Raw genomic sequence first — 14,256 nt, forward strand, 5'->3', positions numbered from 1 at the left:
TCACAGTCTGAGTTAGCAGTGAATTGCTAAACCAACAAAGGCAAATTTAGATTCCATCCACAGAAATATGATTTCTCAACCATGGAAAGTAATGATTCTGTATATCTTGCATTACTTAGTCCCACCCCAAGAGTTACATTCTGGCGTCAGAGTTGATAAAACAAATCAAAGAAACTATCTTGGGTACAGAGAAAGGAACCAACATGATTAGAGAATTGGAAAGAAGGAGGGAATTGGATTAATCTTAAGAAATAAGAATTGATCCAGGATATCCAGACTCAGGACCGGGATATCTGCCTCTGCTTCTGCCTATCTAATGAGATCAGAAAGCAAGAGCTTGCTGAGACTGTTTTTTGAGGTAATTCCATCTACAAAGACTTGGAGCTGAGATTTCTCAGTAATAGTCCTGTCAGGGAATTGCTTCCCTCCGGATATCTGATCATGCCCCCCAAAGGACCAGAAAGACTAGTCTTTTAAGGAAGGCATTTGGGGTGCGTGGAGATTTAGGGATAAACAAATCATAACATATCAGGTCATTATTTCAGAAAAAGAGAATGACCAAGGGCAACAAAGTAGTGGGAGAGGGATCAACTTCTGACTTCCTGCCAACTTGACTGTGGCTGACCACTCTCCACCAGTCAGTGATAGGACCAGTGTAGTCAGGCTTCAGAGGGCTAGGGTGGGACTGGTTTATCTGATACCCAGCAGCCAAATGAGGGGTCAATCCAGTGGTGAAATCCACATTTTTTTACTACTGGTTCTGTGGGCGTGGCTTGGTGGGCATGGTGTGGCTTGGTGGGCATGGTATGGCTTGGTGGTCGTGGCAGGGGAAGGATACTGCAAAATCCCCATTCCCAGCCCACTCTGGGGCCAGCCAGAGGTGGCATTTGCTGGTTCTCAGAACAGCTCAAAATTTCCGCTACCGGTTCTCCAGAATCTGTCAGAACCTGCTGGATTTCACCCTGGGTCAATCTACCTAGCTTCTGGAGGGCTAAGATGGGACCAGTCTACTGAACCTCCAGGTGATGGTATGACAGAACTGAAGCAATACCCAATTTGCCAAATTTCAATCCCACATAAATCATCAGATTTTTGATGCACAGGTAGTCCTTGATTTACCACTACAATTGAGCCCAGAATTTATGTTGCTGAGTAAGAAATTTGTTAAGTGAGATTTGCCTCATTTTACAACTTTTCTTGCCACTTTCTTAAGTGAATCATTGTTTTTATTAAATTAGTAATGAAGTTAAGTGAGTCTGGCTTCCATATTGACTTTGCTTGTCAGTAGAGCACTTCCCTTTGTAGATGTGTGGACTGCCTAGAGGCTATAGGAACTTAGCAACACAGATATCCAAGTGTGTGGCTATGGCCAATTTGTGTTTGTGTACATACATAAAATAGCATTTTTATGTAACCTAAGAGAGGAAGCATTTCCTGTGTCATTGTAGTGGTTGGGACACAATACAGAAAGCACTTCCAAATAGAAGACAATGGAACCAGTGGTGGGTTCCCCCTGGTTCGGCCGAGCTGGTAGCGATGACGATATGATGTCACCGAACCGATTCTCTTTGTTCGGGAGCTGGGCCCTCCTGCCTCCCCACCCTCCCCCCCGCTTTATTATTACCTTTTATTTGGCCCCACTCCCAATCTATTCACTGCCTCCCGAGTCCCAGCTGATTGGCTAAAAGGAAAAAAACTGTTTAAACTCTTGCCGCGGGGCTTCAAAGGGCCGCCCTACAGATGATCAGTGTTAAAAGGCAATGTGGTGGTAGACCAGTGCGCTCCAAAAACAAATGGGTAGATCGGTGCCTCCAAAAACAAATGGGTAGATCGGTACAGCCCTGCAAGCAGTTAAAAGCCTGGTAGACCAGTACCTCTGCTAAATCCTAAAGAATTGTCACATGACCATTGAACCATGCCCACAAAATAAGCCACGCCCACAGAACCAGTAGTAAAAAATTTTAGAACCCATCCCTGAATGGAACTAATTACTAGATAAGTGGGGGGCTCTCATTCACTGGAGGTGGTGACATGGAAACTAGTTAGCCACTTATCAGGATGCAATTCAAGCTTCTGATTTCATGTTTAAAGCCCTTCATGATGTAGATCTTGACTACTGTATATAAGGGACTGTTTATCTCCAATTGTTTATACAATCAAGAAGGCTGAGTGTGTTTGGGATCCCCATCAATTAAACAGGTTTATTGTACAGGACCACAAAGCAGTCCTATTCTGTTGTAGCACCTGCCCTCTGGAATGATATTCCCCTAAGAGATTTGTGCAGCTCCCACCCTTATGACATTCATGAATCCAATAAACACCTGACTAGTCTCACAGGTCATGTGGTAGGGTGGTTGCCAAGCTCTCTTTAATTATATTTGGTTTATAATTGGTTGAATTGTTCGCCCAGACAGCCAGGCTCTTTTTTTTAACGCATCACCAAATTCATCAAGGAATCAGACCCCACTGAAATTGTATAAGCAAATAAATAAATCTTTTAATTTTGCCTTGAGCAGGGAATGCACTGAAAGGCTTACGAAGCCCCTTCCAGTTCTAAAGTTCTACAAAAGTAAGCTGTTATCTCTGATTAATATGGGAAAACATACAATTGAAACTCTTTCTCAGCACAATGGATTGAAATTTGGAGGAAAGTTAGTAGGCTGGAAAGGATAAAACGGTATCCCTTTTCACTGTAATTGGGGGAAGTGTTTTTGAAGGATGTGCTTTCAAGGTGTTTTTTCAGTTAGAAGAGAGATCAAATGTTCTAGGTGGGGTAAACTTTCTGACAGCAATTAATGAAAAAGGAGCAAAGAGGAAGTAGTCAGGTTATGACATGACTTGGCAGACAAAAAAGTGGCTACAGGAAGATTTTCCCAAGGAAGAAGTTTTTTATGTTTCTTGTTGAAGGATCTGTAAATGCTTATCACTTGATGGGGTATCATGCAAGATTTAGCCTAAAGGAGAAAAAGTCAAGGAAGGCACCATGACAAAGAGGGATGGGAAACAGAAGCATTTAGAGGTTCTTAGGAAGATTCCACCCCCATCCCCAAATCCTTTTTCTGGCTTCAGATACTACTAATCTCTTGGGATTAAAAAAAAGTCTGATACAGCATCTGACAGTTGAGTTGTTCCTGTCAGAAAGTGAAAATGCAATACAATGCGTTAAGCAATAGCCTTCATACTTTTGTATATTTATACAAAGTCAGCTTATTGCCCCCACAAACTGGGTCCTCCTTTTGGCTCTAATGAGAGGAAACTCCTAACCCTTTATTGTCCCCCATACCAGCCATATTTTTCCTCCCCCTGACCCTCCACACTGGGAGTTTTTTTTTTTTTTTTAACTTTTATCTTGTTACAACTCTTTGGCACAAAAGAACACAACCAACTTCCCTATTCTTCCCATCATCCCACCTACGTTTTTGAGGTACAGGATGATGCTTCTGCCTCATCCCTATGCCATAGCTGAAGCATCAAAGAGCTTTCTTAGTTCTTCCAAATTGAACTAATTCCAAGTTTTTCTTCTTAGCTTGATATAAAAGATAACCAATATAGGTTGTTCTGGAACAAACTTGAAGATGATGCAGTTATCTCCAGTTGTCCTGGCAAGTTTGCATCCATAGCCATTTTGGGATTTGACCGTGGAAGACCAGACATGGGTTGGTTTCTTTTTTCTTGTTACGCTATCAAACTTCCACTTCGTTGATAGGGACAGCAAGGAATCCTGTTATTTGGTGTGGATGCATGCTTGCATCCAATCTAACATCTTTCACTGGTATACACCTCCACAGCCAGGTTTTGTTTGGAAGAACTCAACACATTTCCCTACCCCCTGAATCTACATGAGGGATCTGAAAGAAACATAGGCAGAGGCCAAACCAGAGAGCTCTGTGCCTCTAAGACAGGTGTGTCAAACTCGCGGCTCAGGGGCCAGATGCATCACGCGCTAGCCATAACCACACCCAGTTTAGCCAAGGGGGAAAAAAGTTGTGATACGTCACGTGACGATGCGAGTTTGATATCCCTGCTCTAAGATGTCTTTCCTTGGGTTTCTACTGAGTCATCTTTTGGTCCAAGGACCATTATCAATTCCCTCCCCCCCACAGCCCACATCTGTAAATGTCTGTATGAACTCTGCAGCATACACACACCTTTATCTTTGTTCAGAGATTTTTTTCCCCCTCCAACTAGATATTCCAAAAATCCTGATAATTTTTTTAATTTTAAAAATTACTCAGCTGTCTTTTTATTATAACATTTGTATTTTGTATGAAATATCCCCAAGTTCATCCTTTCTTGTAAGGTATTTTTACTGTAGGGTTCGGTCCCTGTCTCTCAGACACAAGGCTGCTGACTGGAAACGGTAGAAAGTTTCTCATTTAAATGAGGAAACAGAATGTTGTCGTGTTGATATACTTTATTTCAGATAGAACTGTATTTACGAAATGTACATTGTATGAATTAAAGCAAAAATGAACTATGTGAAATATTAACCGCTCTGCATGGCAGAGATTAACTGATGCAAATCAATACTAGTTTAATTGTATTTTGGATAATGTGCTCATACAGTTGTGTATATATTTTGTATGTGCAAATGTGTGTGTGTATTTCAACTTTGCTCCTCTAAATCAATTCATTCATACAGAAAGCAAATCATCACTTCAAAGACTGCAGAAGACAGGTTGCATACTGTGATAAAGCCCTAGGAATCACTCGTACCCAGCACCTTTCCTTTTGAGACTTAAATCTTTGGAATGCATTCAGTTTCATTGCAGTAAAGCTTAATAGCCAGGAGATATGCCAATTCCAACCACAGTCCACCGCCACTTCCTCCAATTATGTTTAACGTCCCTCTTTTACAGTTATGCATTAGGTGGCATTCTTTGTGATTTATGAACAGTAGTTTCTGCAGAATTATCTATGCAGCTGATAATTAAATGCATTTAGATTAAATTCTACTTTCATGTGAAAGCCCCATTCATATTTTACTATTGTATATTATTCAAAGTTATCCCGAAGATACTAGACCCAACTGATAAATATCCTATTTTTTTAAGGAAATAAAAAAAATTAAGAGAAAACTAAGGGAATGAAAAGATAAAAGGAAAGGAAAATGATTTCCACAGACTATAGTAAAAGTTACTTATATAGCCTAATCACTTGTCAAGAGAAAGCAATTGGCCATTTTATGGCTCACTGATTCTGGATAAACATTCTAATCTTAGAAAGTATAGGCAGAAAGACTGGGTGAATTTGAACTCGGAATATTTCTAAGAAGCTTCAAGCTTAGCTTAACCCAACTTCAAGAGTATACCCAATGGGTTCTGCCCAAACTGTTTCTGGATTCCGGCATTTGTAGATAAGGAGAGAATGGCATCCACAATATGAGCTGAATGCTTGAGAAACTGTACTTCTGAAATAATACAGGTAGACCAAACAGGTTATATTCCCAAAGAGGAAAAAGATGGGGCCACCCAGGATTTATAACAAATGCACTAAAATACATCCTCAGAAAAAAAAAAAAAAAAAAGGAAGACCGCAGTAATATCTTTCGGACGCAGAAACAGCCTTCAAACAATTTTGAATGGCCTTTCTTATTGGAGAGTGAATCCAGGAGAAGAATTTAAAATTTTATGGAGAGCACATATCGGTGGCAAACAGCAAAGATCACAACAAAGGAAACCGTCCCCACAAGTGTTTCAATAAGCAAAGGCCCCAGAGGTGTCCATTTTCCACTCTTATTACTTGTAATGGCTTTAGAAGTTTTAGAGGACAAGAATCGGTGAGACAAACAAATGCTTCAGAATAAGATCTTGTGAGACAAACACAAGTGGAAATGCTATGCAAATACAGATGCTACGTAGATGATTAACCACAGTGCAACCATAGAGCACTAGAAGGCTTTCATGGGGTAAAGGCCGGCATGGGGTATCACAAGCCAGATTTTCTCTTTAGAGTTTTTGACTAGGCTTCCTACTTAAAAGCAGAAATGTAGGCCACGCTGAATGAGACATAGAAAATAGGTCTCTTAGTTGTTGTTGTTTTTTCTTTAATAGAACATTGCTGCAACACATTTCAAATATAGCACCATGCACAGCTGATTCAGGTACCAAGCACTGAACTCTGAGCACACAACTTGAAAATAGCCATTCTTCCTTTTATTTTTTCTTCCATTTTCACAGAAGATATATATATATATATATCTTGAAATATATTAACATTTTTCTTATACTCTATTTCTTTTCATTAAATATTATGTTTTCTTTCTATGGAAATTTTTGTTTTTTGTAAAAAAGGGGGAAAGAATCAAGAATCGACACAGACTGCTCTGAATCCCAAAATAAGTGTCTCAAAAACCAAGGGGATAAAGTGCGAGGAAAATAACGGAAGTCTCAAAAATAGCTTTGACCATTATTTCAATAAAGTGCTTCTTCTAGGTTATTTTAATAACCCCACCATCACTTCACTGATATCCCACAATTTTCTTGCAACCAAGTCATCTGTGGCCTTGGGCAACAACTGCTCTTCCTTGCAGTCTCCAAAATATTTCCCGGATACACCCTCTACTTCAGGAGAAGTGGACAGATAAACAATGGTCTGGGCTCCTTCTGATGGAGACTTGAAGAATGCCCAAGATACCAAATTGAAAAGGGGCTTGGCTAATAAAGGAATATGTATATACCTTCCTAGATTTGTTCTGACAATACCAGGATGTAATACATTCACAGTGACACCTGTGTTTTGTATACGTCGGGCTAACTCCCTGGTAAGTAATATGTTGGCCAGTTTACTTCGACTATAGGCAAAGCTTTTGTTATAATTTAGTTCACTGTTTAAGTCATCAAAGTTGATTTCTCCATATTTGTAAAGCTTGGAGGATACCACTACAATCCTGCTGGGAGCAGAACTTTTTAGAAGACCAAGGAGAAGATTTGTGAGCAAAAAGTGACCTAAGTGATTGACGCCAAACTGCATCTCAAAACCATCCTCTGTCTTCATATAAGGACACTGGAATATCCCAGCATTGTTGATCAGGACATCCAACCTTGGTTCTTCCTATATGAGAGAAAGAGAGAGAGAGAGAGATTAAAATCTTATCTTCTAAAGAAAAAATGGTGAAAGATTAAGTTCTTATTCCATGTTCACAAAGCATCTTTGATATCCTTTCCCCCCTCCCCCCCAAATTTTCTACTTGCGCAATTTTGAAAGACTGTCAGACAAAGTTCCTGAGAGGGGGAAAAATATGTCTAAAGAAAGTCAAGCACAAAAGGAACATAGCCAATCCTTACAGCTTCCTTCATGATTACCTGATTCTTATGTGCTTTTTTTTTTAAAGACACACATTTATTAGAATTACAATGCATCTTTTCTTCAGCAATTCACATGGGGATCTCTTCTTTATTCCCACAGCAACAATCTTGTGAGATTGTCTGGGTGAGAAACAGCAACAGTCTCAAAGTTTCCAAAGATGAAAGACTATTTGGAACCTGTGCTTCTCATGCTGGCTGTAAGGAATGGGTGCCCATCCAGTTGTTACAATTCCCAAAAACCCTAGCCACCAAAGCCATGATGAGGTACACTTATGAGGCTCACAAGTTTGTGACTGCCCAGCATTCCTCCTTATTAGTTATGCCAGTTAGGGTCAGGAAGAATTACAGTACAGCAGCCACAGGAAGTGGGCACAAGTTCTCCATTTTTGCAACAGGATAAAATCTATTATTAGCTGAACTTCTATAGAACAAGCAAAGGCAAACCCAACCTTGCTCATGTATATATTTACTAAATATTTTTGTAATTCTCTTCATATACTCTGGAGATCAAAACATTCCTACATCTTTGTCTGACACACAGTCTTCTATTTGATTAAAGTAATTTAAAAATAAAACACCCTCCTGTTTTCTAAGATATAAACATAATTTTACATCTTATAATTTGTATACAAAAGAAGCCAAGAAGCCTGAAGGACCAGCATATCTACCTCATCTACCCAGTTTTAAATCAACAGACGATTGTGCCCGTCTTGATTTTATAATATCAAAGCGGTGCTTGAGGTTATGAGGCATTCAATTGTTCAAGATTGTCTTCTGAGCTAGTCTGCATTTCAGGCCTCTCATCCTATCCTCATCACTTAAAACACTCTGCAGTGCTAATATTCATGCTAGAAAGGCTGTTTATTGCTTCTTCAGCAATGTCTGGGAAAAAACAGTCTCTTGATGTTGCATGCTCCCAGTGGAAAATCACAACTAATTTTAGCCTACCAATTTGCATACACACAATGCAAGGTATGTGTTTATGTCCTTTTCCACATCTGCTGGATATTAATTCCCATAAGCTGAAATGGTTTCTCTGGAGATACTAGTGGAAGGATCTGGGACCCCTGTCTACATCTGCAAAGCATACACTGTCTCTGAGCAGTCCACACACATATGCTTCCTTACTGCAGCTCACAGGTGAGAGGATGATAAACAAAGCTCAATTGCACTGATGAAGAGGCTGGATAAAACTTGGATCTTTAAAATCCAGTGGTGAAATGTAAAATTTGTTACTACCGGTTCTGTGGCCGTGGCTTGGTGTGGGGGGGTAATGTGACTGGGTGGGCATGGCCAACTTTTTTTTTTACTTTTAAAAGCATTTTTTCTGCAACCTCTTCCGCCAAAGATGTTGTAGAAAAAATGCTTTCAAAAGGCTCTGACGATCCCAGCTGAGCCGCGTGATCATCAGGGGCTTTTTTTTTAACTTTTAAAAGCATTTTTTTGGCCAAAGAAAAAATGCTTTTAAAAGTAAAAAAAAAAGCCTCTGATGATCGCGCGGTTCAGCTGGGCGGGGGTGGGGGGAAGGATTTTTGCTACCGGTTCTCTGAACCACCTGCCGCCATCATTACTGGATTGGGTGATCCGGTCCGATCCGGTCCGAACTGGGAGCATTTCACCCCTGTTAAAATCCAATACAAGGGAACCTCCTGATTTCACAATTTTTTTTATAGCACCTACCAGAATCCAATATTAAAAAGTAAACCAGTTGTGTTATTGCCTAGTACATTTTAACTATTGTGGATCTATTTTCAGCATCATCATGCTGCAAAAATATGAATGTAAAAAGTGGATCCTCTTAATGTTGCATGATTTTTAGTTGGAATACATAAGCAATTAGTATATTACAGATAACTTCCCTCTACAAGCGATGAGTCATTTCAACCACAGAGTTGACTATTTAAAGTACCACCTGTAAGAGCTAGTTCACAAGCTATTAGGATGGCCAGTAGGGGTTTTCAAAACAACAGGTGCAGACAAGTCTTCGTTACATAGGAAGCAAAGGGGGGAGGGGGGGGAAGCAGAACAAGTTTATATTTTGCCTATGTATAAACTTCTTATGTGAAAGTGCTCATTGGAATTATTGTTATTTAACATACTTCATAATAAATCTTACTGTTTCAACTAGAGGCTGTTACTATGGTAGAAGCCGGACATCATCTGGTGCAAAAATGTAGTTCTATGGCATGGACCCTTATAAATCTACAATTTTTCATACAATCTTCAAGAAGACTCCATCATGCTGAATGCAATGTCTACAATGAACCATCACAAAACAGGATCTGAAATCCATATTTGTGATGGTTCATTATAGACATTGCAACAACCCAACAATAACATAAAACCACTTTGGAACTGTTTTTGTTATGACTCATTGTATACAGATGGATGTAATCTGTGATTTGACAGCTTTTAAGTTTAGCTCATATAAAATAAGGCAAAAAAACCTCTAGGTTCTATATTTTGTATTCACATGTTTGCACTACAGTTACATCATCACAATGTGGCCTAGGATTTAATGGTGAGGTCATGTAGATCAAATGGATTTGTGATTTGTGATCCATGCTGCCAAAAATGGTCACATCATGATTGTCAGGGTTCCCTGTATGCAGACAGATGTGTTCTATTATCTATTGTGGTTTCATATGGCTAACATGTTTTTGTGTCACAGCAATGTCAACAGTGTGAGATCAATATTGGCCCGTAGCTTGCAGCTATTTAATGGGATGGGGACTGAAAGATTCCATGTAAGAAAATCATGTGGATCTATGCCTCACGTACGTCTTTGTGCCATGCTGCCAGAACCTGCATATGATATTCATGAACAGTGATGGCCTGTTATGTGCCACTGAACCTGTTCACGATTTTTATGAGGATTAGATGAAAAAAAATTGAACCACAATAAATGAGATTCAAGGATACAGACACCAAACGCCTCCCAAATCTTCCGATCTGTGACAAGATAATGCATGGAGCCAATACCGTCTTATGACTTTGCTATGCTCATAACTGAACCTATTGTAAAAATCATGTGAATGAAGAAGAACCATTTTTCCAGATTCCTACTTTAGCCATGGGGGGGAAATGGGGATGTGGTGGGGGACCAAAAATAGTCGAGAGAGATAATTGTCAACATGCGTGCATAACTGTTAGATGATGCCCATGAAAAAGCAATGGGAAATCAAGAGGTTCTTTTTAGAACCCATGGTTGTTGTTTTTTTCTGTTAGTGGATTACCTTCAAATGGCCTGACCTATTTTTAGGGCACCCTAGGTTATTTACAGGCATAATCTGTAAATCAGGTGAATCCCATGTAAAAGCCTCCTCGAACGAGAGAAAGACGTTATGTTTAGTTTCCAAGGGCTGCAATGCGGACCCTGACTAGCCATAACCTGCTGCAAAAGAAAGGTTGCTGCCTCGGCGACGCGCCAGATTGCTATTAGGCGAGGGTCCCTTTTATTTACCTTCCAGGCTCAGGAGATGCTCCAGCGGAATCCTCCTGGTCGTCCCACGCAGGAAGGATTCCAGGACCCTCTTTATGTTAAGACCTGCCCTCCATCCGCGGGGTGGCCTCAATTTGTATTTCTTGGAGCAGGGAAGAGGGTCCCCCAATGGGTTAAATACACCACCCCCTCCACTCCACTCCCACCCGACCGTACCTGCAGCACCTGCTGGCAGAAGCTGCGCACGGAGCGGAGCGAAGCCAGGTCGAGCTCGTGCACCACCAGCTCCCCGCGGCACTCGCCCCCCCCGCGCGAGCAGAGGCCCACTTCGGCGCGGAGCTCGCGGGCGGCTTCTTCCGCGCGGCCGCAGTCCCGGCAGGCCATGATGACCCTCGCGCCTTGCCGTAGCAGCTCGGCCGCCGTGGCCCGCCCTAAGCCGCTGTTGGCCCCGGTGATGATGGCAGTCTTGCCTTCCATCGAGCCGCCGGCCGGCATCTTCAGCGCGACTTTTCTGGCCACGGAAGAGAAGCAGCGCGCGATGAAGAGCAGCCCGCCCCCGAGAGCGGCGGCCAGGAGGATCCCAGCCGCGGCCATCGCCTAGAGCCCCAGGCTGGACGGGATTGGGCACGGGATGGGCCGACCGAAGGATCACTCAGAGTTACGACCCAATGACATCGCGCGGCGGACAGGGGGGAGGGGAGGGCCACGAACCTCCGGGAGTTGGGTAGGTTGGCCGGTTCGTCTCGCTTGGCATTCTGGGAAATATAGTTAGCGGGCGTGAAGCCAGGAGTCTATTTTTACCTGTCGCTCAGCCTGCTCCGTCCTGATTGGCTTTTTCCTTTTTTTACGTTCGATCTTTGTCATTATTATGCAAATAAATGAGCCTAAATGATTGCCATTTTGCTTTAAAACAAGTTGCGCCGGTGCAAAAAAGAAACCGGGTTTATTTGTTAGACTTATTATCAACAAAGCGGGAAAATAATTTGCTTAGCTAATTTGCTTTCATCAGTGTCTATAGTTACGAACGGTCCTTATAATTTGGAATTCCTTCACGTTCAAACTTCCTTCTGACCTGTTTAAATCTAATTTCCACTTGCGTACATTTTTCCTCTGTACCACATGTAGAGGGTAACACTTTATGCATTGGATGAACTGGATTCTGTTCTACAGTTTAGGGTGTAATAAAATTACAGTGTTTAAAATTGCCATCAGGCAGTGGAATCAAGGATAATTTGCAAGGCTAGAGAGGTAGGGAATACTGTTGTCTTGATGTAGACCAATGTTACCTGTATTTCCTTTATTTTTTCTTATTTTATGCCATTAATTTCTTTTGTTATTTCTTATTGGTGTCTGTATTCTTCATACAGTCATGCAACTTACCATGAAAGGAAATAGCACAATGGATATGTATGTATCAATGGCAGGTTGCCCCCGGTTCGCACCGGTTCTATAGAACTGGTAGTAAAACCGGTGGGAGGCTCCGCCCACCGACCCCGACGTCATCAAAATGCTTCTGCGCTTGTGCGCGAGCAAAGCACACGCGTGTTCGCGGCCCCATTACAAACCGGTAGTAAAGGTAAGTGGAACTCACCCCTGGTATGTATGTATTATCAAAGTGGAGTCCTGAAATGGTCAAATGCAGTGAGGAATATGGAGCTGGATCAATTTAAACATTCCTTTGGCAATGTGCTTTTAAATTATTATTTTTTTCTTCCCAGTAGAATTGGTACTAAGGCTTCAGATCCCACAAAAAAACAAAAACAAAAAAAAACCACTCTCTTTTAAAAATGTATAGACAGTTCTACATTTGTAGATACTCCTATTAATTCTGCAAACTATTTTCAATAATTTTTGAAGGTGTTAAGTAATAAATTTTTAGTTTGTGCTTAGTTTATGGCTGTAACAGACTTCCACAAAGCCAAGGTAGTGTTTGAAAAGCTCTGAGGTTATTAATTTTCAGAAAAACTGGACTCACATGCCCAGTTACAGTGACTTGGGAGCTACTAATAATCAGCAAAAAGCAAAAATCATGACTCTCATCTATCTGTAAATGGAGGAAGATGTTCACCGTAGCCCGCTTATGTATCCTTCCAAGGCAGATTCTCTCAAGCTCTAGTCAGAAAATTTATAGGTACACATTACACAGAGCAGAGATGTTCACTGAGAATTTTCTGCCCTACTTCTCATTAATTTGCTTGAAAGGCCAAAGAACTTTACTTGCAGGTTCTCCTATATGGTGATTAATGAGAAAGGACAGTGACAGCAGCCCAAACTTATGCTACTGTATTCATTAAATGCTGATTATGTTGACCTAAAAGTTCTGAAGTTTAAATTAAAACACTATGTATGTATGTATGTATGTATGTATGTATGTATGTATGTATGTATGTGAGGGGCGTGATGGATCAATGGCTAAAAACCACTAAAGACTGCAAAGCTGACTGCCCGGAGTTGAGACCCAAACACTGTGCAATGGTGTAACCTCCTGTTACTTGCCCCAACTCCTCATAGCAGTTTGGAAGCATGCAAATAGGTACCACTTCGGTAGGAAGGTAACTGCATTCCATGTGTCTCGGTGTATAGTTGTTCTGGTCGCATGACCATGGAAAGCTCTTCTGACAGTGCTGGCTCCCTAGGCTAGGAAACAGAGATGAGCAACACCCCGTAGAGCCAGACACGACTGAATAGGAGAAACCTTTACATGTATGTATGTATGTATGTATGTATGTATGTATGTATGTATGTAATGGCAAACCTTTTGGACTTGGTGTGTCAAAAATGCAGAAGATGCCCGACGTGACTGCTGGCATATCCCATGTCATGATCCACCCCCTTCTAGACCACCCCAAACAACAGCACTACAAGCCTGCGCCTCAAGTAGAGACCCAGACCTTGACCCTAGCATTACTGCTACTATTCAAAAAGGCCATCTCACATGTGAGCCTTGCGGGTTGGAATCATTGCCTTCATGGCCCAGGGCTCCCCAGGATCTGCTCCACATTGCTTTACTTCAGGGGCTGTTCTTTTTGTTGACAAGGCCCATCTGGGCTACCCAAGGTTGCTCTGGATCACCCATGAGGCATTCTTTCTTGAAGCAGCTTTGGAGAAAGCTTTCACAGCCTCTGCAAAATTCACGAAGGAGTGTCCCATTCTCGCACCATTTTCTGAGGGTCCAGAGGCCACAAACCCAATTCTTGCACAGCCACTGCAGTCTCCAAAAACCATACAATAGGCAGTTCTTTCAAGAATAATTGTTGGGTGTTGTTGAATGCTGGCATACCACCCAAAATGTTGTGGTGTGTCATCTTTGACGTATTATAGCTTTGTCTTTACTGGTATAGGGCTACCTAGCTCCACTTCACAATTTTGAGTGGTGAACAGCAAATACCAGCTTTTCTTGTTTGAGTAGAAATAGTTTCATTTCACCTGCGATACATACATACAAATTGTGCTAAATTACCAATGATCAATTCTACAACAATTTTGCTGTTTGAACTTGTTACAATT

At 41.4% G+C, this 14,256-nt stretch overlaps 1 protein-coding gene across 1 annotated transcript; it reads right to left on the minus strand.

The window, feature by feature from the left end:
- Window positions 1–6,029: 6,029 nt before the first annotated feature.
- On the minus strand, window positions 6,030–11,359 carry RDH14 (retinol dehydrogenase 14). Its single transcript, XM_070932998.1, has 2 exons — window positions 10,966–11,359; window positions 6,030–7,053 (listed from the first exon to the last, which is right to left on the minus strand). Exons 1-2 carry the CDS (start codon window positions 11,341–11,343, stop codon window positions 6,436–6,438), a joined length of 996 nt encoding a protein of 331 aa, XP_070789099.1. The 5' UTR covers window positions 11,344–11,359; the 3' UTR covers window positions 6,030–6,435.
- Window positions 11,360–14,256: the final 2,897 nt, after the last annotated feature.

This window comes from Pituophis catenifer, unplaced genomic scaffold (genome assembly GCF_029215685.1).
Source record: "Pituophis catenifer annectens isolate HBS135680 unplaced genomic scaffold, rPitCat1.0.hap2 SCAF_1, whole genome shotgun sequence".
Taxonomy (NCBI): Eukaryota; Metazoa; Chordata; class Lepidosauria; order Squamata; family Colubridae; genus Pituophis; species Pituophis catenifer.

Bases quoted from the DNA above. Each gene is read 5' to 3' on its own strand.
- RDH14 (XM_070932998.1), bottom strand. From the start codon at position 11,343: ATGGCCGCGGCTGGGATCCTCCTGGCCGCCGCTCTCGGGGGCGGGCTG. The intron at 7,054-10,965 runs GTACGGTCGGGT...TCTCTCATATAG, and splicing joins TCTGCCAGCAGGTGCTGCAG to GAAGAACCAAGGTTGGATGT.